The 25,355-nt window shown below is 48.7% G+C and overlaps 1 protein-coding gene across 3 annotated transcripts in view; it reads right to left on the reverse strand.

The window, feature by feature from the left end:
- Positions 1-25,355, reverse strand: part of LOC105479700 (polypeptide N-acetylgalactosaminyltransferase 14) — a 226,577-nt gene that overhangs the window by 25,459 nt on the left and 175,763 nt on the right. For all 3 annotated transcript variants that reach the window (XM_024792244.2, XM_011737834.2, XM_071076462.1), the window contains exons 4-9: positions 20,792-20,859; positions 18,341-18,406; positions 18,048-18,169; positions 8,753-8,840; positions 7,832-7,916; positions 5,163-5,266 (exon numbers count right to left, since the gene is read on the reverse strand). In XM_024792244.2, coding sequence (XP_024648012.1) covers positions 5,163-5,266; positions 7,832-7,916; positions 8,753-8,840; positions 18,048-18,169; positions 18,341-18,406; positions 20,792-20,859 — 533 coding nt within the window. The remainder of the gene's footprint in view (positions 1-5,162; positions 5,267-7,831; positions 7,917-8,752; positions 8,841-18,047; positions 18,170-18,340; positions 18,407-20,791; positions 20,860-25,355) is intronic.

Below are 25,355 nucleotides of genomic sequence, written 5' to 3' on the forward strand. Positions count from 1 at the left end.
TTTCTATCACACTTGGGTGCTCTTCTCAAATGAGACCATGCCCCTAATCTTGAGCCACCAATCATGGAAAGGGTGCGGCTGAAAGTCAAGGAATAAACTACTCCAGCAGGTCACACATAATCCTCGTTTAACAAATCTTGCTCTCTGAAAGAGAAGGCAGCTCACCCTGGTGGAGCACAGGCACTTTCATTAACTAGTTAATCTTCGCAACAGCCCTGTGACGTGGGGCCTACTACCATTTTCCACTGCTGCAATAACAAATCCCCACAGACTTAGTGGGTGGGTTTGGCAGAGCCCTCTGCTTAGGGTCTCAGGCTGAGATCAAGGTGTCAACAGGATGGCTTCTTTCTGAAGGCTCTGAAGGCGAATCCACTTTCAAGCTCATTCAGGTTGTTTGCAGAACTCAGTTTTCCTTGGGGTTGCAGGACTGAGGTTCCCTTTTCCACGTGGCTGTCACCTTTGGGGTCTCTCTCGGCTACTTCCATGTTGCCCCCTCCAGCAGCTTGGTTGGTCCCTCTTGGGCATCACATCTCTCTAGTTTCATTTGCTACTTCTCCTCTGCCTCCAGCCTGAGAAAGTTCTCTGCTTTGAAGGGCTCAAGTGTTTAATTGGGTCCACTCAGAAACGCCAGGATAATCTCCTACCTTCAGGTCACTGATTAATGACCCCAAACACATCTGGGAAATCCCTTTGCTATGTAAGGTAATATCCTGACAGGTTCCAGGGATTAGGGTGTGGATATCTTTGGAGGCGGCTGTTGTCCCCATTATAGGGATCAATCTCCACTTTAAAGACTTAAAAACAGGCTCAGTGAGGTGAAGTAACTTTCCCAAGGATGCCTAGCAATGGTTACAGGATTTAAACTCAGGCCTACGAATGCTTAATGATGTTTATAGGATTTAAACTGAGGCCTACCTGGTTCCACAGCCCACATTCTTCCCATAACACTCACCCACCCACCCACTCCCCACCACACACATACTCACACACTCAGGAGAGCTGAGCCTGACATAGCCTGGTGTCCCTGACTACATTTTGGGACAGCAGGTGGTGGTAGTTCCTCTCTGGGCCCCAACTCACCCTCTCTTCTCAGCAGTCTTTTGTGCCTGCTGTGCTTTGGAAATCCCCCATTCTAAATTCAGGAATCCCATATTTGCCCTTCATATATGTGCCAAGGGCTCCTTTTTGGAAATATGTACCACTTACATACCTACACACACACACCCCTACACACACACACACACACCCCTACACACACACACACACACACACAGACTTTACACTAGGGCAACAGATTCCTTGTACACATACACACACACACACACACACACACACACACACACACACGCACACACGTACTCTCTCTCTAACAGATTCCTTTTATCTCTAAAGACCAAAAGCTAAAAGTAGGATGCAACTCAAAGTAGATACATTACATGTACACTGTGTTATGTAAATTGCAGTTTAAGCATCCAATTTTAATGCAAATCAACTTCTGAAAAAAAAAAAAAAATCTAAAAGCCACATTTCCCTAACATCTGCTCATAGGCTGAAATGCACATGTAATGATCAAAACTATTCAGCTCACCTTAGAAATACTTTGGAAATGGTGGCACTGAGGTCAGGGCATGTGAGTGTGTGAGACACACGGCTTTCACATGGCCACGGCAGCCAATCCATCAGTGGCTGCTTCTAACTCATGAAAAACAAGATGGGGTAGGGCGGGGGCAACATGCTATTGAGTAGGTCACAGTCACTCTGGCCAGGGCCTGTCCCAATCATCTCATGCATCTTTGTGCTGTGAAATAAAGACAACACGACATACGCAAACATGTCTGGAACACACAGAAATTCTATTACTTAGAAAGGAAAGAGGTCTCTACCAGCTGCTATTGTGTTTAAAGGGAATCCTTAAACATGTCTCTGTAGGGTTCCATTTAATCCAGTGAAACTTATTTTAAATGGAGCCTCATATATATTGCCCTTCCCATCTTGAAGCTCCTTCCCATTCAGTCTCTGGCTTTTTGAACCCACATTTAGTGAGCAGTTTCTACCATTGCTGGCTCAAGAATGAGAAGTTAGGTGGATGATCTTGCCTGTAAGGAGCCCCAGGTTTGGTAGAAGGCTGGGCGGCAGGCACAGACGAAGAAAGAGACAAACACATACAACGGCTCTGTGCAGTGACGGAGAAGAGAACCTGGTGCTGAAGGGTGCACAGTGAGGGAGGGTGGGCCAGAGGTAGGGCAGGGAAAGCTTCCTGGTTCTAGAGGAGGTGGCCCCAGGGCTGAGTCCTGCAGAAGGTCAGCTTCTGCAGCAGAGTGAGTTCGGTAGAAAAGGGAAGCTAGGTCCTAATAGCGGGTTGGGCTCACTCTGGGAAGGGTGGGAGGTTCTGTTGGTACCTCTGGACCTAAGGCTGAGGCAGGAGCAGGCTGATGAGGCTGGAGAGGCAGGTGAGGTCATGGGAGGGAGGGATCCAGCTGAGGAGTGTGGGTGTCCCCTTAGCACAAGAGGGAGCCACTGAGAATGCCAGGCAGGAAGGGGCGGGGAGGTTTACATTTCAAAACAAGCACTTTGGCCGGTGTGTGAGAGCTCAGATTCCATAGTGCAATAGAGATGGAGGACCACTGGGGAGAGTATTGGGGCAGATGGAGAGATAGCGATGGATGTGAGTGATGCTGATGTCAGTTGATCTGCAGGACTTGGTGACTTGGTGGGTAGGAGGCCCCTCCTGCCACACTCTGGAGCCGGGACTCCTTTCTTCACCCCTTAGTGCCATCTCCCCTTCGCAGCTGGAGCATCACTCGCACACCCCATCCAAATCCCTGATCTTCACGGAGACCCTCTTTCGAATTCCCCCTTCACGTACTCAGGTGCCTTGTTAACCCCACCTGCAGATGTAACACTGTCCACGTGATACAGCCACCACTGGAAAAGCACTGCATTTTCTGGCATATAAAATGCCAAAAACAAAATCCAGAAATGGCTTTCAAAGTGCTGTTAGCTGGCTATAACATAATGGAATGTTGGGGCGGGGAAAAACGAAGTGTTTCCTGTGATAGCTGTTGGCAGTGCTTTTTTTGTGGTTTAAAAATTTTGTGATGGATTGTAAATGTCTCTCCCACACCTCCCTGCACCCTTTCCAACTTCTCTATTCCAATCAGCCCTTGTTGATGCCAAAAGAGTCGGAAGCCAGCTAGATGAGATTGCTACTTGATTTGAGCAGATGTGTGTTAACATTGCTATAAGGAAAGGTATTGCTACCGATACCAAAATGGACCACACTGTGCCATCCTTGAAATTCATGCTGCCTGAATCCAAACAGAACTTCCATGTGGAAGAAGAATCATACTCACTTTGTGCAGTTCAAGAGGGCAGAACAAGCCCCGACAGACAGAAGATGGGGCAGCTGGGCTTTGACTTAGAAGAATTCTCTAATAGTTCAACAAAAAATTTATCTACAACAGAATATGCCAAACTGTGAAGTAGTGAACGCATCACTATAAGAAGCATTTCAGCAGAGATTGGATGGCTGCGGTCTATAAGAAATGCTGTAGAGAAGATTCATCTGATGGCTGAGAGAAAGGCTGGAACAAATCACTAACTATAAGAAATACTGAGGTCGTCAAGACATAAAAATGGGCTCCGCCCCATAAGAGAGAAATCCCTGCCCCACTGAGAACACCAAAGGTCCACCTGCTCCAAGTTCTCCTGGGCTGGTGCAGGCAGACCCAGCCTCGAACCCCACACCGACAGCACCCTATCACACTCCAGAAGGCCTTCGTGGGCTGGGTCCCAGGGAAGGGATTCGATTTTGTGCGGGTGTTGGGGGGTTTTTCTGTTTTGTTTGCTGGGCATCCAGTCTGGACCCTGTATGGCAGGAGACTGACTTTTCTGATGCATTTCACTACACTGCCCAGTTTGGGAGAACAGATGCTGTGGGTCAGGCCAGAAGCCATAAATTTCCAGGAAATAACTCTCAGTGACTGAGGGAGAAAGCCATAAAACACCCTGGTGGCAGAAACAGGAGAAAACAATGGCAGCGGACAATGCATGGATTACTGCTAAATGTTGGGATGTGCCCCATGGATCATTCTCTTGGCCTGCACCCCTGCTTAGAGAGCCCGTGCTAGACATGTGCCGCAGTGCCCAGACAGGGGACAGTCCTGACACTTTGGGATGCTTCCTTTTACTCTACCATGATGTGTTCATTCAACAAATAATTACAGAGGGCCTCCTACCTGGCAGCCACTATGCTAAACACTGGAGACAGCCAGGAACAAAATGGACCCCAACCCCTACCCTTCTATCCTAGTGATATGCAGCTTCTATCCTAGTGATTGATCTCCTAGGTCTCACCTGCTGGAGGGAACTGACATGTATTATGCCTGCATGGTGTCAAGATTTTACACACTTACTTCAATGGCTTTTAACAACCCCAAGAAGTAGAGGTAGTATCCTGAAGTCACACCTTTAATACCAAGGGAAATGAGGTATTAAGTATCACTAGCTAGATGGAATGGGTCTTTCTGACTGTGCTGTTTCTCCTGTGGCTGCAAGCCTCAGCTCTATACTACCATGACCGGACTCAACCATCTGTTTGTACAGTTTTGGCTCCTGTAACCCAGCCCCCTTCCTCTCCCACTATAAGATAAGGGCGAAATATCCCCAGACCCTCCTTATTATCCAAAACTGAGTGCTGCAATCAAAGAAGCCAACAGACTTCAATGGATGTTAATGGATGTCACTGTTGTTCCTGTTCCTCATTCTTTCTCCTCAAGCTCCTTCCAACTCCAAATTTTCAAGTGTATCACTCCTAGCTCAAGCCGGTACTTGACCCCTCACACATGGTGTTCTTCCTTGGTCTTCCTGGCTGTTGCATCTCAGCTTTCCCCTAACAGTCTGTCAGAGCGTGTTTCCCGGTCCTCAACATCCATGCAGCCCCATGGAGAGATTCCCTTGTTATCAACGCCCTCCAACAACTATTCCTTTGGCACCCTACTGGCTTTACCCCAAAAGAGTAACTCACCATCTCCCAAGACCTCATCCCAAGCACGTGTGACTCTCTGAGAGTTTGGTGCTGGATCCAAAACCACAGAGGTCCCCGCCCCAGCCCCCAGGGTGTATAAAACAGCATAGGTCAGGATGCAGAGGCAGGGACTCACCAAAGTTCTCCCCACCCCAGATGTCCATGTCCATATCATATTTCCCCAGGTAATCAAACCAAGCTTTGTCGATCACGAAGAGCCCTCCAGCTATGATAGGAGTCCTGTGCATTTGGGAGAAAAAGAGAGGGGATCAGTTCTAGTGGGGGGATCACTCTCAAACTCTTCGGCCCCTTGAGTCTGAAATACCCATTTCCCATTTGGGGAAAGAAAACCCCACTGGGGGAAGAAAACTCTCATTTCCTTCCCATTTCTGTTCTTCTCGAGAAGGGCCAGTACATTTTCCAGTTACCTAAAATGAGAACAAGCTCCAGGGTTTTTCCCTGTGATTATCAATCTCCTGACCTTGCAGACCGGCAAATTCACTCATTAGCATACCTCCCATGGGGACACAGGGCTCACTCCGGACCCCAGCTATTCTGATGACCCGAGGAGCTTCCCCCAGCCTCTTCCACAGGATCTGCACAGCAGGGCTCTCTTGGGAGCTCTGTTACTGGGAGAAGGGACAGTGGGCTAGTGACCATGCAGAGGAGAAGGGCTGAGGCAGCACTTGGTAGCAGCACATCTGCTTCCTGAAACTGGGCTCTCTCTCCTTTTCTTTCCTCTTTATGCCTCTGTTATGGGTTGAATTCCTTCTTAAAAAGATATGCTGGAGTCCTAACTCCCAGTATCTTAGAATGTGACTGTAATTGGAGACAAGGTCTTTACAGAGGTAATCAAGTTAAAATGAGGCGATGAGCCCAATAGGACTGGTGTCCTTATATAAAGGGGAAATTTGGACTCAGAGACAGACACACAGAAGGAAGAGGATGTGAAGAGATACAGGGAAGACACGGCCATCTATTGGCCAAGGAGAGAGGCTTAGAACAGCCCTCAGAAGGAAGCAACCCTGTGGACACCTGATCTCAGAGCTCTCCTCCAGAACTGTGGGACGATACATTTCAGGTGTTTAAGGAGCCCCGTGTGTGGTATGGTGTTACAGCAGCCCTAGCAAACTCACACACCCTCATATTTTTTTTCCTTTTCTTGGCCCCAGTTCCCAACCTTCCCTGGAGAGATGCCAGAGAAATGCCTGAAAAGGGGCTACCAAGGAAGGCAGGAGGGGAACAGATTCCAAGCTAATAATCAGTGGCTGGGTAGGTGGGCAAGCCCTCAAAGACCTGGCCCCCGTTCAGTGGATCCAGAGGGTGAAGGGAGTTTTCTTCCATATCAAACAAGGAATTGATGGACAGCTGGTCAGAAGCCCAGGTCTCCTGATGCTGCCACATCCTGCTGTTCCTTGAGAACTGGCTTCATCCTGGGAAACAAGTGCCCTCTGATGACCAGAGCTGTCCCACAAGAAGAGAACCTGTCCTGAGAACGACACCCCTGGGATAGAGGCAGGAAAACCCCATGGGAGTTGCACAGCATCACCTTGACCCTTTGCTCTTCCCACGCCCACACTATGCACTGCCCCTGGTGAGGAGCTGATATGAGCTGTGTGATGCTCAGCATAAGAAGAAGCTCCTCATCCCTCTCCCTTTAGAAATGAAGGACTTTGTCCCGGGTGCCATCTGGCTCCAATCTCCCTCTTGGTATCTGTCCAAATAGAGAAGCCTGGAGGAGCAAGGAGGGGCCGTCAGGTAGATGAGACCAAGGTCCTGCCCCACAGTAGAATTCTCAGAGTCCCCACCCCCATCTGGAAGGTCACCATTCATATTCCCACTTTTGGCTCTTGCTAGTCCCTTTGTCCTCAATTTGACTTAAGCCAATGCACCAAAACTGATTAAATATTTACTATGTGCCAACACCAGAGACACAGAGATGCCTTTGGTTAGTCCTGGGCATCCCTAATCTGGACTGAGAAATCCAGTGGCCTCTGTTTCTATCCCTGCACTTCTTATTCTCCTGCTGCTCTGCCTGAGGCAGGTTTGTTTTAGCTTAAGTATTCCCAAGAGGCCTGGGACGGGTTTACTGTCCAGTAGGTAGGACACCAAGGCCATCACTCTTGATGCTGAGACCACAGGCTCCCCTGTGTGGTGGCCACTTGCTGAGACCACAGGCTCCCCTGTGTAGTGGCCAATTGCTCTGTTCTACCTCAAGCCCTCAGCTGGCCCCCGGGCCCCACGCAAAGCCCTAGCCACCCTATGCTGTGGGTCACAGTGGGGCCTGGAAAAGAGAATGTGGGTCAGGACAAAGCCATCCACAGCCCAGCAAAGCTTCCAGAGTTCAAGCCACTGTCATGTTCCTGCAGAGAACAGGGCAGCTGTGCTTATGAACACGTCACAGTGGCCTTCATATTGCCCTCCACTTATAGCAGCGGCTGACTCAATCTTCCTAGGCTGAATCCTGACATCCAAGACCCTGGGACTTTGCTCCTGACCCTAAAGGACCATCTTTCCCCTCATTAGAGGCCCAATGGGACCATTCAACCAATGTTGGGCTCCGACATTAGCAGGAGGCACAAGGACATCACGCCATGTGTGAAAGTGGGCAGCCCCCATCCCCTTAACGAGAAGTCCCCAAGAGGATAGAAACCTCCTAAAATAAAGGCAAAAGTGGAGATGGCCTGGCAAAGGGCTCCCTTTGTCTGCTTGATGCTTTGACATCTGATATTGAGCACCTCCCTACACTCGACAGGATTCAGTGGTGATGGTCCACCCACCCCCGCACAGACCCTTCCCACTTACCTGATGGGCTCTGTGGGGTCCAGGCGCCGAGCCTTCTGCTCTGGGGAGAGCTGTTCCCACTGGAAGTGGAGGCTCCAGTCAAACCCTACAACATAGCACCAACCCACTTGTTTTGGTCTCTCAAAAGCACTTGCTCATTCTGCACCTTCTCCAGAAGGTCATGAATGCACCCAGGTCCTGGAGAGGCAGGTCTCAAAGAGGCCGGTCCCTGGATTACAGGTTTCCTTAGGCTGGTCAGCAGCATGGCTGTCAAAGCTCCGTTCACAGCTTCCTGCTCTTCCTGTACCCACTACTGCCTCTCTGAGCCTTCCCTGCTGTGTAGGGTTAGAAATAAAGGGCAGAGGACAAAGAGCTAGGGGTGGGGCCCGAGGATGACAGGATGGATAGTCATGGAATGTGGGCCTTGGCACTGAGTCTCAGGAAGGTGTGAGCAGGAGGTTGGCGAGAGGCTCCTAGACTACCTGAGCCACCTAAAAGTCATTCTTGCAGTGGGGGCAACAGTGGGCCCTGTGTGGAGAGCTGGGGTGGGTCTCCCCAAACATGCTCCCCTCCCTAAGGTCCCTACTCCTGTTAACAGAATAATCACATGTCTCTAGGAGAGGGTGGTACTCGCTGCTGGCATCAGGACAATGCAGGCCGCATGTAGCTGGGAAATCCTTGCTCCCATCACGTTCTTGGGCCCTGAGGTGAGCCCAGTCTTAGAGCTGGAGCTCGGGGTGCTGGGAGCATCCTGCCCACTCCCTAGCCCTTCCATCCACAGTCCTGGTGGTAAGGGCCAAGCTAAGGTAATTACAGTACAGGTTGCAGGCTGAGCTTTCTCGACAAGCCACTAAGAGCTTTTCCTTCATTCTCCCCACTTAAAAGCAGTGACTGGGAGGAAAAGAAAATCCTTACTGGGGAGGAGGTGTCAGCCCGACTCACCCCCTCTGAGCTCCGAGGCAGACTCGATGTAGGTGAAGGTGTCCAGGTTAATGATATCGATCACAGGGCACACCACCCGCGTGTAGTCCTGTAAGACAACAGACCCGCACTCAGCTTATGGAGAGGAGCCCAGCTGGGAGTCACAGAGTTTGGGATGGCCTTGGGAGGGTAGTGCCAGAGATGAGTTTTGTGGCCTTCATAGAGTCCTTTCATCTCTGGATCTTAATTTTTCCATCTATAAAAGGGGGCACTGGGCACTGGGCACTGGGACCTCTGCAGTTCTGATGCCTAAAATGCTAAGAGGTTTTCCTTGACTGCTGGGACCTTCCTGCCACAGTGGCCACCTAAGAAAGGTGGACATGATGGAGGCTGGCCAGGGAGTATTGCACACCCAGAAAGGGGAAATCGAGAAGAAGGGGCTCCAGAAGGCCTTCACCATGAGTGGGGCTCTAGAAAGCAGAGGACATAGTCAGGTGGTGATACGGTTTGGATCTGCATCCCCAGTCAAATCTCATGTTAAACTGCAGTCCCCAGTGTTGGACGTGGGGCCTAGTGGGAGGTGACTGGATCATGGCGGTGGATTTCTCATCAATGGTTTAGCACCATCCTCTTGGTGCTGTTCTGGTGATAGAGAGTGTGTTCTTCTTGTGAGATCTGGTTGTTTAGAAGTGTGTAGCACCTCCCCACTCATTTGCTCTGTTGCTCCTGCTCTGGCCATGTGACCAGCCTGCTCCCCCTTCACCTTCTGCCATGATGGTAAGTTTCCTGAGGTCTCCCCCAAAGCTGAACAGATGCCAGCATCATGCTTCCTGTACAGCTTATGGAACCATGAGCCAATTAAACCTCATTTCTTTTATAAATTACCCAGTCTCTGGTATTTCTTTATAGCAATGTGAGAATAGACTAATACAGCTGGGAAGGTGACCCCAAGACTGCAGCCCCAAGAAGCAAAACCGTACACCCATGGTGCTTCATTCTAGGCCTGTGGTTCATGGATAAGTTGATGAACAGCATCTCCCAGAGTCCTAACTTTAATTGTCTCCTGCAGACGAATAGTCACAAATTTGTACCAGGCCCCAACTTTCCTCTTAGCTTCCAGACTCAGATACAATATGCCATTGGCCACCTCCATGTGAATTTCACTCACCCTTCAAAGGTTGACTTCATTGTCTTCTCCCCAAACATGCTCCCTTCCTTAAGTTCCCCTATTTCTGTTAACAGAATCATCACCTGTCTCCCCTCCCCGCAGCACTAAATGAAGCTTCACCCAGCCCATTAACGAGACCAAATCCTGCTGGTTCTAACTCCAAAACTGCTCTTTGAGTTCAGCCTGCTTCTCCTCCCTCCGCTCAAGCCTGGAGTACTACAGTGGACTCCTAAACCCAACCCCACTCTATCTCCTGCTCTTCCCCTTTTATTCCACGTATGGCTGCCAAAGTTGTCTTTCTGATTTGCAAATCTGACTCTGCCACTCAGCTGCTAAAAACTTTAACTGCCTCTAAGATAAGTACAAACTCCTTAGCATAGCATCCCAGACCATCAAGAATAGGCCCGTCTCTAGCTTTCCAGCCTCATTACTTGCTACGTCCCTCAGGCCACCCCATCTATAGCATCAAAATCATATAGTGGGAAACATTGTCAAAATATGCAAGCCTAAGTCACCAGCTTCTTGGAGCCATCAAGCCACTGTATATGTATTTTTCAAAATTCTCATTTCTGGGTGAGTAGCCCTGTACCTGATGTGCAGTGAGGAAAACTCCCCACATTGCTCAGAGAGGTGTCAACGAGCTGTGAACACCGAAACTTTTGGACAGCTAAATGGGAATCAGACAGCCCATCAAAACCAGCAGGTCCCCGGGAACCAGGCAGGACTGCTTTTCCAATCCTCCGCACCAACAACCCTTTGGCCAGCACAGGTAGGAACCTCTGTTTCTCCTTGAAGCCATTTAATTTCCTGGTTCAATTTTTCCCCCAAATGAGGTTGTCTTCTTATTTTAAACTCTAGATTCACTGAGTGCCTGATTTTAAGTTCACAGACTTAATCTGGCCCTCAGCCTCCCACATGTGACTCATTCTGACAGTAACAAGGTGCCTCTGAAAACCAATTGGCCCACATGGAAAGAAATGCTCATTTTCAATGCATTACTTCTACCTCTGGGATGTCACAGATGGTTCATTCACAGTCAGCACTGCACCTGCCCAGCTGCCACAGTTCCTCTGGGGCTCTTGGGCCACTGTCATTGTGTGTCTGTGGATATGTCCACAGGATCCATATGGATACACATTGCAGGCACACACACCACCATCCACACAAATACCTGTACATGCACACACAAATACACACACAATTGTTCCTTGAATTCTGAAATGACCTCAGAAGTTCAGAGATATCTTCTGTATGTCTGCCAAAGTCTTGATTTTGCCTTTGCTTTGAGCTTTGGGGCCTCTGCAGCTGTACTAGGTCCTTCTGTGACTCTTATGCAATAAAGAATTAATCATGCCCAAAGATACGTTTGGCCCTTACCCAGCTCCTGGGAGGTAACCTCTAACCCCTTGGAATGTCCTGCCTAGAAGAGTGTCTTTGTTTACTTGGGGCTGTGGGTTACACCAGATAATCTATGCTAACAATGTGGTTTATAGTGAAGACCTTGGGCCATCTGGTACCAAGTCAACTTGACCTCTGGAAAGGCATGGAGACCATGAGGTAGTCAGCCATGTCTATTTACTGACCCCCAATAAAAACCCTGGATATCGAGGCTTGGGGGAGCTTTCCCCTTTGGCAATACTCTGTGATGTTGCCTCACAACCTTGCTAGGAGAAGTAAGTGGTATCTGTACAACCTACTGGGAAAGGACAACTGGAAGCTTGTGCCTGGACTCTTCCTGTGCACCTTTACCCATTGCTGGTTTTAATCTGTATCCTTTCACTATAGTTAAGCCATAACCATGATTCTAACAGTTTTTCTGAGTCCTCAGTCCTTGTAGCAAATTATTAAACCTGAGGGTAGTCTTGGGGACCCCCAGATTGCAATCCTGTTTTGCTTTGACTTAAAAAAAATCTTTCCCCAGTATTTAAAAACTGCAATGGAAAATAAAATGCTGGTTGCTTACTTTGGTCACAGACTTCCCCAGAAGCCATGCATGGGCTCTGCCTCCAGGGCTGCAACAGGCTCTGGTACACTCCTCCTATAAGCTCTGAGGGTTTCTGTCCTTCTATTATTCTTGTCATAGCTCAGTTGTGGCATCTGCTTGGCTGAGAGTCTTGGAGGCCAGATAGGTACTGAGGGATATTTGGGGCTAAGTACACATAAAGCTATGACCTTGAATAGGCCTGCAGGAGCCTTTTTAAATGAGTCACCAAAGCCAGGACACGACCTCTCTGAGTGCCCTGGGAGGTCAGTACCTGCTCTGCTTTTGTATCCCTCAGCCCCGGCCCAAAGCCTGGCGGGCAGCATGTGTTCAATCTGTGCTGGCTAAAAGAGGGCATCTCTTAGCTCCCTCTAAGGACACTGTGTCAGTGCTGCCAGCAAGCAGGTGGGTCAATTACAGCTGAACAAGATGGCTTCTCCTCCTGTAGGCTGGGTGATGGAGGGACTCTCAATTAAAGCACCAAGGCACACTGAGCTCTCTGTGTGCATGCCCCAGCAGGATGTATCTTTAAAGCAAGGTCCATGCTTAGGCTCAAGCAGGCAGCTGGTGGAACCCTCGCAGATCCTGGACCACACTCCCTCCTCCCCCCTCCTCCAAGCAAATTCAAGCCCCTACTCTCCACCCGACTCCTATCCAACCCTCACCAGGAGCGACTACAAGAGGCTGAATGCATCAGCCCCTGGCCATCTATCACCCCTGCCATCAGGCCTCTCATTTCTCCACTGAGTCATGTAATTAAAACCATATTGTGAATGGGCAATCAAAAAGCTCCTAGAGACGTCCACTCTTGTGATCAACCAGCACTCCTGAGCACCTACTGTGGTTTAGGAATCGTGGCAGGTACAAGGATGAGTAAGACCTCACAGTCTAGGGAAGGTGAGGACAGGTGAGTAGATGGTTCTGATGTGGGTATAGACACACAGCCTGGGGGCCTCTAACCTGACCTGAAGGGAGAGGCGGGGAACACAGGGAGGAGTCCTCAAGGAGGTGACATTGTGGGGCAAAGACAAGGACACCTGGGTTGACAGGACACCTGGGTTCCCATTCTGATTCTGCCATCTAGAATATGTGTGACCTTAAGTAAATCAGCCAGTTCCGGGGATTCTTTTTCTTCATCTATAAAAGAAAGACAAACTATTATTTGCAAAACCATCCTGCCTCTCTAACTGAGCTTTTGTGAGGAAACAAGAGAGAAAGGCATGTGAGAAGGCTTTGAAGAATATGTAAGCTATGATTTATATAAATTTACCAAATGCTTTGCAGAGATTGGAGTTTCTTAAAATCTTTTTTTCCTACTAAAGAACTATGTGGATAAGGAGAGTGAAAAAAAACTAAGCTTATGTTTAAAAAAAACCGCAACTTGGTACTTCTTTCAAGTATCATCGTGTAATTGAAAGGAAAAGAAGGAAAATTGGGGAGGTTTTCAATGTGGAAAACACCAGCTGAGGACAGCGGATGACAGCTGAAGCCCAGCCTCTTTCTTATCTCTTTCTATTTTTGAAAATCCCAAACTCCAATTACAGCTTAAAATTTCCACTTCCACTCACAGGATCAAATCATGTCCTACTCTGAGACAAGACACATCCAAAGACACCAGGAAACACAGGCTGACGCATGCCCCCCCTCCCTGTCCCCAAAGGGCTGGCCCAGAGGAATTGTTCCAGGTCATTAAAAGAGTCAGAGTCTTAGCAAAAACCTCTGCAGTCCACAAGGCCTCTGCAGACCTGGGAGGGTGAGAGCTGGACCACGGCTCCTGGGTTTGTCTCTTCGCTAATCTCTTTGCTACAAAAGCTTTAGCTCAGATAGGGGTGAGGACCCCAGGAGCTTAGTTTAGGAGGAGAAGGAGCGTTGGCAGCAGGCAGACATCGCTCACATTCGGAAAGGAAGAGATGAAGGCTTGGCCTGACCAGCAGGTAAGGCTGGCCATGGATGTAGAAAGGATAGCACTTTTCGGAGAGGGTTTCTGAGATGAACTTGGGGCCACTGGGACGGAAAGGGCTTCACAGGTTCATTCACTGCCCGAGGAAAGCAAGGCTCCCTTAACACATTCCGCAGGGACAAAATCAGCCTGGGGATCCCTGCAGGTTAAGCATCAAATTACCATATGAGCCAGCAGCAATTCACATAGGCACCCCAAATAATTGAAAACAGGAACCCAAACGAAACCTTGTACACAAATATTTATAACAGCGCTATTCACAAAAGTGAAAAGGTGGAAACAACCCAGGTGTTCATCAATGGATGGACCGATAAACAAAATGTGGCATACACAGGCTATGGAATATTATTGGCCATGAAAATGAATGCCAATACATGCATTCATACTTGAAACAGTATGCCAATATCCATACAACACGGATAAAACCCAAAGATACGCTAAGTGAAAGGAACCAGGATCAAAAGGCCACATGTTGTGTGATTCCACTTATATGAAATGTGCACAACTGGCAAATCCATTGAGACAGAGAGTGGATTAGCAGTGACCAGGAGCAGGATGAAGAGGAGAATGAGGAGTAAGTGATTGCCAATGGGTATGAGGTTTCCTTTTGGAGTAATAAAAACTTTTCCTTTTGGGGTGATGAAAACGTTTAAAATTAAATAGTGGTGAAGATTACACAACCCTGTGAATACATTAAAATCATTGAATTGCCCACTTTCAAAAGGTTAAAATGGTAACTTTCATTATATATATTTTACAACACAACACACAAAACGCGCACACATGTGCACATGCACGTGCGCACACATACACACATGCACATTCATATGAAATCAGTTTGGGGGCAGTGGCCATGGGGACCGAGTCCACTGCTGTGATGGCTGCACCCAGAGAGGCCTGGGCACAGCTCTGGGCAGAGAGCTCCTGGGTTCAGGTCTGAGTCTTTACCATCCAAGGAGACCTGGGGTCCCAAGAACTTCAGTTCCAGGGTGCATGGCCAGCAAACTGAGAGGGGAAGGGGTCTGGTCAGAGGCAGAGGTCCTGGGGGTGAACAGCCTGAGGAGAGACAGAAGTGGCAAGTGTGCACTGCACCATGCCCTGGACCTCAGCCCCTCATTTTCTTCTCAGAGATGAACTTCTTGACTGCAAGTGTACACAACAACACATCTGCCATTCTCTCGGCAAGGAGCAAGCTGCCTTAGAAACGTTGCTCGGAAAATGCTTATGTATAACATTAAGGGAAAAAAGCAGAATACAAAAATCATATAAATACAGTATTATAATAACTATTTAAAAAGACACTTTCTGCAAAGGCAAAAAGATCCTGAATGGAAATGTTAACAGTGGAAGTCTTTGCATGATAGAGTTTTGGTTGATTTGTCTTCATTCTACGATTCCATATTTTCCAAAATGTCTGCAATGACCATGGGTTACTGTTGTAATGGAAAATGAGAGGTCGCAGCCTCCTCCATCCTCTGCCAAGGAGTTTTTCATTATACCGCAGTCCCTGAGTTTGAAATCCACTTTAAAAATATGACCTTAGTTTAAGTAAGGAATACCTTGTCTCTTTTGTGTAAAATCCCCTGTAAACAGAGACACTATCTCCAACTCCCACCGGTTTCTTCCCAGCTAAGCACTCCTAGACTTAGTTCTGATTCTGCAACCTTAACCTTAGTTTTTGTTTACTATACTCCAGTTTCCTTTTAACTCCAGGCATGAAGGGCAGCAGGATGACATAGCTGGCCCTAGGGTAGTGTCAACAACTCACGGGCAGAAAGACTTTTTTGGGGAGGCAAAGGTTCCTGCTGGGGAGTAGAGTTCCTCTACTTCCATAAACAGGAGGTGCGCAAATGTTTTCCATATTTCTTCCTCATAAATAAATTCCTTCCTTTTTTTTTTTTTTTGAGACAGAGTCTTGCTCTGTCACCCAGGCTGGAGTGAAGTGGCACGATCTCGACTCACTGCAACCTCTGCCCCCCTGGTTCAAGTGATTCTCCTGCCTCAGCCTCCCGAGTAGCTGGGACTATAGGTGCCGCACCACCACGCCCAGCTAACTTTTTATATTTTTAGTAGAGACAGGGTTTCGGCACGTTGGCCAGGATAGTCTCGATCTCCTGACCTTGTGATCTGCCCGCCTCGGCCTCCCAAAGTGCTGGGATTACAGTCATGAGTCACCACACTGGCCGAATTTCCTTCTTTCTAGAGTTTTTGTGGTTGCTTCTACTTGTGGTCACTTAAACTGTGCTTCCCTTTACTGGAGGTCATTTGTGAACCAGTGTGGCACCAGTGCACAAGGAACCCAGCGGACCTTACTAAGCAGGGTATGGATTCCTTTACACAGCCCATTCCAACCCTTGGGACTCTGCTCAAAATAGGTGCTCAGGAAATGTCTGTTGATTCATTTATGGGTAGGAAGCAAGCTTGATTTTCTCCTCTTCCAACCATAACACCTCCCCATGGCATCTGGTTTTTTATTATCATTTCCGAACACTGAGCACCTACTCTATGACAGGCAGCGTGGCCACAAGGAGGCATTGGTGCCCCCATTGGATTTGTAAGCTATTAGGGGAGGCAAAGGACTAACCCAGAAGAGGAAATGGTGGGTCAAGGAAGCAACGACTGCCAGGAATGACCCTAGCTGGCCACGAAGTCAGAAAAGACTGCCTAGAGGAAGGGAGCCATGGACAAGGCCCCACAGAGCAAGGGGGTTTGTGGAGAGGAGGGGAAAGGCATCCAGGGACAGGAAGGGCTTGGACAGAGCTGGAGCAATGGGAATGTCGGGGCATGTCCAGGGACAAGGGGCTGCAGAAGAGAGCATGGAGGGAGGGGTGCATTTGGAAGGGACTTCAGTGCCAGGAGAGGCCCTTCAACAGGTATCTGTTCATGGCAACATTTCCCAATCAAGACCTCTTTGCCTAGGAGACATCAAAAAAGAGTAGGAGAGGAGATTTTTCTTTTTCCTCTTTTTTGTTTTTGAGACAGAGTTTCACTCTTGTTGCCCAGGCTGGAGTGCAATGGTGCAATCTCAGCTCACTGCAACGTCTGCCTCCTGGGTTCAAGTGATTCTGGAGAGGAGATTTTTCTAAACAACACTAAGTGGACGACAAGCCATCCCAATCTCAGAGAAAATGGTTACTGATGGGCCTTAACATCTAGGCCCATGTGACAGAACTTTGTAAACCCACTGAGGTTCTCTCTTTGGAATGAACAATGTTGGGAAGGATTTCCTTGTTTTCTTCTGAGCAGACGACATAGCTTATTCTTCAGTCCTCTTAACACTGTCATTATGCAGGTAGGAGTTTAGGAGCTACCATGAAGAGTGAGCAGGAAATAACCACAGCACAGAGAAGATGCTGTTGAGGCAACGCCAGGCATCTGGTGCTGGTGGTACCAACCAGAAAACATCAGACCTAGTGATGTAATTGCCCTGTTTCCTCTTCAGTGAAGTGGGTATATTCAAAATACCTGACCTCCTACTTCACAGAATGGCTATAGGAGTCAATAACTCAGGAAGAGGAACGTACAGTACAAATGCTAGTCATTGAATTGATACTGCCATCTGCAATTGCCACACATTCTGTAGTCAGTAGGGAAGTGGATAGACTTCAGGGAATATAAAATAATAAGAAAAATTAAATTTCCTTTCACTTTTTGGGGAGTAACTGAGACACTGGAGGAATGAAGCATCCAGAATTGTAGAGTAATTTAAGGGCAAACAGGAGCAAGGAAGTCAGGTCTCTTAGCATCTAGCCTGCCTGCTTGGTGTAGCCTTTGGGTGAGGGTAGAAATAAGACAGAGGCCCCAGGAATTAGGGGATGAACCCTGGTTAGGTTTGCTGCCTCCTTTCTATAAAAGACGCCCATAAGGGTTCCCATTCTGGAACCTTCTGCTCTCCGGTAGAACCAGTTCTGGGCAGTTCATTCCTGCCCAAGAAACTGCATACGTTATGTCCCAGCTGTCCCAAGTGCAAGCCTGCTCTGGGTGACAGTCCGTCACAACACATCCCGGTCCTTGCTCCACCACTGATGCTGTGTGACCTCACACAGGCTGCTCTACCTTAGTTCCTTCATCCATAAAATCAGGACTGTGACCTGTTCTGCCCACCTCCCAGAAGAACTGGGGGTGCATATGTGAAGTAATGAGCTTGAGAGACAGCCTGGAGAAAGCTGGGGCATGAGGCCCGGCCCTGCTCCTCAGCCTCACTCACCTCTTTGACCCTGTGCAACAGAGGCTGGAGCCAGTCCCTGTTCACCTCACAGTGGCTGTCGAGGAAAGTCAGAGTGGTGCCCTGGGCAATGTCAGCGCCCCGAATCCGGGACCGGACCAGACCTGCAGTCAGGAACAAATGACGAAGTGGGTGCCACTGTCACTCCATTGTCCAGCGAGACTAGGGAGAAGCCACCCAGCATTCCCCACTGACACCCCAACACACACACACCATCACACCTTCGACCCCCACACACTGACCCTGGAGGCTCCCGCACAGCAGCTCAGACCTACCTTGCCGTTCATTATTGCGCAAGCATTTCACCTTGGGCAACCTGATGAGCTGTTTACAGTCATCAGCTGCAAAGACAAAAGGTTAAGCCAATTGAGCGCCTGGGGATGGACCTGCATGTTACAACTGTGTGCATTGCAGGTGAACCTGAAGTGTAGGTGTGGCAGCCCTGCCCACTGTCCCCTAACTGCAGAGCGCAGTTCTGACTCCAGGGTGTTTCCAGGCTGTGAGGGGCTGACAAGTCACTGCTGTCATACAAGGTGGCCAGTCTAGGGCAAAGAGGCCTCAACTGGGCCACTTTGGAACAGGTCAGTACACAGTGGCACCTGTATACTTGCTTGAAAATGTTCCAGGTGGAAAATCCTGGCCTAGTCACCTGGGGACATTTCTCTTTTCTTTTTTGTGATTTTTCTCTTTAAACAATTTTTAATTTAATTTTTAAATCTTTAATTCTTATGGGCACATGGTACGTATATACACTTAAGGGGCACAGGAAATGTTTTGACCCAGGCATGCAATGTGTAATAATCACATCATGGAGAATGGGGTATCCATCCCCTCAAGCATTTATCCTTGTTATTAATACAAACAATCTCATTTCTCTTTTCTTTTTCTTTTCAGATGGAGTCTCGCTCTGTCACCCAGGTTGGAGTTCAGTGGCATGATCTTGGCTCACGGCAACTTCCACCTCTTGGGTTCAAGCGATTCTCCTGCCTCAGCCTCCCGAGTAGCTGGGACCACAGGCATGCACCACCACCACGCCTGGCTAATTTATGTATTTTTAGTAAAGACAAGGTTTCACCATGTTACCCAGGTTGGTCCTGAACTCCTGACCTCAGATGATCCTCCCACCTTGGCCTCCCAAAGTGCTGGAATTACAGGCACGAGCCACTGTGCCCGTCCCCATTTTTCTTTTCTTATAGTCCATTCAAAGCAAAAGATTAGAGTCCTGGTCATTTTAGTAGGTCTGGTAAAAACTGCTGGAAGGCCAAGAATAGATAAGAGTTTTGACTTTCCTTTCAGCTCACAGACCTGCTTTTGGAAGGGTCCCACTCAGCATGCCTCCCATTACACAGAGCTGGTTCACCTCTCCACCATACAGGAAACCCCATCCTAGGCATCTGTCCCTGTCACTCCTTGGCCTGCCTGCTGCTCCTCATTCCTTTGGTTCACCAGCTCCCTGGCTCTGAACTCCATATCTTGGTTTTGCTTTATTAGTTTATTGACCTTGGCCTCTCTGCTTGGCTCTGAACTACACAGGCTTCTGGGCTAGGTACTGTTCTAAACACTTCAAACGTGTCAACATATTTTTTTTCCTTACATAAACCATATATACTATGATTATCTCTGTTTTATAACAAGGAAACTGACGCGCACGAGGTTGATTATTTGCCTAAGGCACATAGCTAGTGAGTGATTTACAGGTCTAGGATTTGAACCTAGGCAGTCTGGCTCCAGAGTCCATGCTGTATTCTGCTTGCAAGTGAATCCAGCAGCACTCTCTTCTCTTGCCTCAGTGCCGGGCTACCCCTCGGCAGGGCCAGTGTCTGCCCACCTCCAAGCTCTTCCTCATTAGGGAAGGGAGAGCAGATCCTCACGTTCCAGAACTCAGAATCTTGATCTCATTGCTCTGGGCCTCGTGTACAGCCCACTTCCGCATCACCTCCAGAGGTTCCGAGGCTGCACCAATGGGTGTGGGTTTCCAGCCTTCATACAGCAGACCCCAGTGTGGGGGTGGGTCCCCATGCCCACCTTCCAGCCTCACAGCTGGTGTGGGTGAGCTCCACTCTGCTCGGACCCGGAGCTGTCCACAGTGGTCACTCCGTTTCCCTCAGTTCATCACCAGGAAGAGGGCGTTCTGCCTGGTTATGACTGACTGCACAGAACTGTACCCAGGCTTTCACGGGAGGTGTTGGCACTACCAGTACATTAATTCTGACAATGCTTCGACTATTATTGTACCTTTCAAATTTGATGCACAGTGTCTGGAAAGACACCCATGTTTTTCTTGAGGAGAGTGGATTTGCTGTGAATTTGAATGGGACCCAGGTTCTTTGATAGGATAACTGGAGGACACAAGGTAGGCAATGGTGATGAGCAAGTGTGCCGAAAGGTTGGAAGGCAGCCCTCACTGTGTCATGGCCAGGTGACAGGATGTCCCACGGCAGCAGGGGCAGTCACAAAGACAGGGCCCACCCAGACCTCCCAGGGAGTGATAGGAAGAGGGCCTTAGCTCAGACTGCAGATGATTGCAGAGAACCCAAGAAACTGTTTTTTGGATATAAAGCTTCTCTCCTTCTGAGCCTAGCCACGGACACTCAAAGACTTCCATACCTATTACAAACCTGGGCTTTTCCGCATTCCCAGAAAACCAGTGGACTCACCTCTGCCCGTTACAGAGTGGCTGAGAACAGACATTGGTGTTTAAAGAGCAAGTGAGCGACAAGACTTACGGTCATTGCTGAAGTCATCCACTAATATGATTTCCCGGATCAGATGCATAGGGGTGCGGTTTAATACACTGCAAGATGGAAAGAGAAAAAAAATCATTGTGACTTCTAGTGGCAAAATATATGTCATTAATCTGAGTTTTAAATAAACACCATTGCATTTGAGGAATGAAAAATCAGAGCACCAAAGGGCTTGTCCAGTCATATTGCTTATCTGTGAGCCAGCAGGAATGTAATGCTGCCTTTACCATCTTAATGAATACCTCCACTACCCGCAAAGCCATCCAGACAGAAGCCCAGGAGTTAACCTCGGCAACCCTCCTATTCCCTGAAACCCCACAGCAAATCAGTAAAGACTGGCTGGTTTGACTGGCAAATGTCACTCAAATCACTTTCACTTCTTATAGCTCTACCCTGATTTAACCTATTCTGTCTGGTTTATGCCTCAACTTGCTCCAGCCTCTCCCAGGCCATCTTCCTCGTGGTCTCCAGAGTGAACTTTCTGACATGGAGCTTTGATTGTGTGATTCTCCTCGCCAATGCAAATAAATAAACTGACAACCCCCCAGGGGCTCCTCACTATTGACATCCCAAATCCTCAGCACGTTCCTAAGGCCTTTGCCATCGGAAGCTGGCCCACCTTTTCCCACCTCCCATGCTCAGTGCCGCTGTCTGAAGCTATCCTGCTCATTCATAACTGAGAGCCTCTCTCCTGCTGCTGCTGCCGCCGCCGCTGCTAGAAATGCCCCTGTGCTGCCCACAAGGACCAGTTTGAATGTCACTTCCTCCCTAACAGCTTTCCAAGCCACTTAGTGAGAATTAATTGCTTCCTCCTCTGAGATCTCCTAGCAGTTTGTATCTGATCCTATGGCTTTTTTCACTTCCCAGCCCTGAAGTTTGGTTTTGTACCTCGCCTGCCTGTGGCCCCCTCTGGAGGGAAATATCCCAGGGTAAGACCCTTGACCCATTGCTCTCTTTATTGCCAGAGTCCAGCACAGCACCTTGGTCCATAACTGTTTCCTTGAGGGATATTTACTGAACACCTACTATGTGCTCAGCACTGGGCATATGATGATTCTACCCTCCAGAAGCTTGTGGTGTAGCAGCTACTTACTGCAAGCTGTGTAATCTTGGGCAAGTTACTTTACTGCTCTGTGTAGCAAAGGATCCCATCTAGAAAACAGGGATAATAATAGGAGAGTACTTATTTCACAGTGCAGTTGAGTAAATTAAAGGAGAAAGTGTATAAAAAGCATTTAGCATGATATTTGGCACTTAGTGATAACAAATGGTTGCAATTGTTCGTTATCACTTAATTTGGTGCATCATTAATGATTTTTGAATCTAACTGACTCACTTACCCCTCCTGTGCTGTGGATCTCTACCCAGGGGCAAGGTTAACTCTGGGTCTTAGGCCTGACTGAGATGACTGGATCCTGTTTCTCCTGAACACCCCAAACCACGTGACTTCTCAGAAACATGCATGGGCCACACCAGCCACCACGGGATTCCCCGAGCCCCATGTATGTTGGAGAGGGGCTTCAGAATGGATGCAGGCGGAGGCGCTGTGTGCAGCCCTCCTCCCAGGAGGGCCCTTCTGAGCCCTGATTGGAGTGCACCACCCCTTCTATGCAGGATGCAGACTCTCTGGGAAGAGAACTTAGCCTGGAGCTCCCATATTTATGAAGCCTTGGTTCTCACCATGGCAACTAGTATCAGGTGGAGAGAGGAACCCCAACACAAAGTCCTGAGCCCACTGTCTCTGTCTTCAGGAGCTCGGGGTCAGGGAGGGGAAAGAAAGGCTGCAGCCTCTGCCAGAGGATGATGGAAGGGGACTGTTCACCATGATCGTCCCAAAGAAAACACATACAAACAACAACCAGCCCTCTAATCAGGGAGGGAGGCAGGAGACAGCGGAAAACTTGCTGGAAGAATAACTCCTAATGAGGTTTGATTACGGCTGTAGATTCTGCATTCGATTCTGCTAAATCCCTGCCAGCTCTTTGAAATTCAAGAGTTCTCTTCTGAGAACATCAAAAGGTAAATCGCGTGCGGCTCTGCACTGGTTGAACTGAGAGATGATTAGTGAATAAAAAATGTCCAGGGTTTAAAACAGAAAAGAAAAAAAAAAAAAAGAAATAGTCAGCAGTGAGTGCTAATTAGACCATTTCCTGGTAACACCTGGCTTGTTTTTGCTTCTCTAATCGGAACAGTTGGAGCGACGGTGGAGTCCCCTTAAACATGGCCTGCGGCTGGGAGGGCCTGAGGTGGGCATGTGCTCTGGGTGGTCAGAGGAGAAGGTCAAGTCCAGTCCAAGGGACCTGGCCTGGCCTAGGTGGTCCTCCAGGGCCCTCCCTCGTGCACACCCATTCTCATTCCCTCCACCCAGGGAGGGAATGGTTGCTCAGGTCTCCCCCACTTGCTCTCACCACTGCCTCTACAGCAAAGCAAATTCATTCTTTCGTCCAGGCCCAGCACAGGATAGCTCTTCTCAGCCTCACTCCCACTCCAGCTGCCTTCCCCACACCCTTCCTTACTCTGCCTCAGCATGGGAATAAGTGCTCTCCTCACTCTGCCTGGAATTGTTCTAGAACAGTCTTCTACATGCAGCTCATCTCTCTGCCAGAGGGCAGGTACACAGGCGGCTTCTACACCTGCTGCGCCCTAACTATGGGCCCTCGAGGAGCACCCAGAGGCCGCAGGGCAGCGTGGGCAGTGTGGGCTCAGAGACCAGGTGGGCTGCACCACCCACTAACTGTGCAATCCTGAACCAGATAGATGTTGGTTCGCTCCCAGCCTTCATTTCCTCCTGTAATTACATTTTCCTTGTAAAAGCAGGCGATATTAATACTTGACCTACTTCACAGGCTTTTGTGCGTGTGAAATGAGGAAATGTATTTGAAATTGCTTTGTGAACTCCACGGTGCTCTATGCAGGCAGGTTTTATCAAACGCTCCATAAATACCAGTAGAATGAAGACCCAAGCCCGGCTGACAGTTGAGTTTAGTCATTCTGGAGTGCGACTAACTTGGGTTCAAGTACTGTTTCTTTGTATCCACCATTCACTAACAGGGAGAGCTTCAGTAAGTACTGAACCTTCAGCACTATAATTTCCTCAGCTGTGTGAAAAGAGCTTACCATGCCTGGCACACAGCAGCTGCTCTCTGAATGGGGGTATTGATATTAATAATATTGAAACTATTAATAGCAATATGCGTAACTTTCCCAAGTGGGATCCTGGAGCCAGCAGCATCACCGTCACCTAGATACTTGTTAGAAATGCAAATTCTTGGGCCCCACTCTAGGCTTACTGGGTTAGACTTTTTTGTTTTTTTGAAATGAAGTTTCACTGCTGTTGCCAAGACTGGAGTGCAATGGCACAATCTCGGCTCACTGCAATCTCTGCTTCCCAGGTTCAAGTGATTCTCCTGCCTCAGCCTCCCGAGTAGCTTGGATGACAGGCACCTGCCGCCACGCCCAGCTAATGTTTTGTACTTTTTTAGTAGAGATGGGGTTTCACCATGTTGGCCAGGCTGGTCTGGACCTCCTGATGTCAGGTGATCTGCGCGCCTCGGCCTCCCAAAGTGTTGGGATTACAGATGTGAGCCCCCGCGCCCGGCCTGGGTTAGACTTTCTATAGATGGGGTCCAAGAAACTGTGTTTTAATAAGCCCTCCAGGAGCTTCTGATGCCTGCTCAAGCTTGAGAGCCACTGCATTAGAACTTGGCTGTCTGCCAGGGCTGGAGGCTCACAATGTACACCTGTTGTCACCGCTCAGGCTCACTATATGCCAGGCACTGCTCCAAGTCCTTTCCCTATCTGAAATTATTTGACCTTCTCCACAATAATGTCAGGTAATTATTAGCAGTCTCTGTTTTGTAGAAAAGGAAACTGAGGCAGAAAGACTAACTTGCTTACTTATGGTCACATAGCTGTTAGGGGCAGAGCCATGAAAATCTGTCCCCAGAGTCCAAATTCTTAAACACCTTAGTCTGAGAAATGGCTCCCCTAGATCTAGGATATTATAAAAAAGCAACAGTGAGAAGATTCAACACATGCCTCGGAGCCCCGATGGGAGGGGTGGCGGTGAAGGATGCCCCAAGAGGAAGGGGACAGCGCTGGGTCTCCCATAAACATGAGGACTCACTGCAGCAGGAGTCAACATAAACCACTCTTCAGGGCTTGTTTCCTCTCTAAGTGAGAAGGTCCCCTAATGCATCAAGGTCATGCTTCTCTACCCCCACCCCGTCATCTGTGTATCCCATTGAGCCTCCACCTGCCTCTGAGTGCCCCACGTGAGCCTATCTAGTCCCCAGCTAACTCAAGAGCTTAGGGGGCCAGAGGGTCCGGGCAGGGGGTTGCAAAGAGCCTGACAACAAAGCCTGTCCAGAATTCCAGAAAGTTAACAATGAAAGGTACCTTAGAGAAGATCCCTTTATTGAAGACCTCTGAGACAGGACATGCCCTTCAGTCAGTCCCCTCTCAGTGGCTAGTGATCCATTTGTGCAACAGGATAGGGAGTGAAAGGGAGGTATAGAATCTTAAGGCATGGAAGTTTCTAGAAGTA

The sequence above is a fragment of the Macaca nemestrina genome, chromosome 13, assembly GCF_043159975.1.
Source record: "Macaca nemestrina isolate mMacNem1 chromosome 13, mMacNem.hap1, whole genome shotgun sequence".
Taxonomy (NCBI): domain Eukaryota; kingdom Metazoa; phylum Chordata; class Mammalia; order Primates; family Cercopithecidae; genus Macaca; species Macaca nemestrina.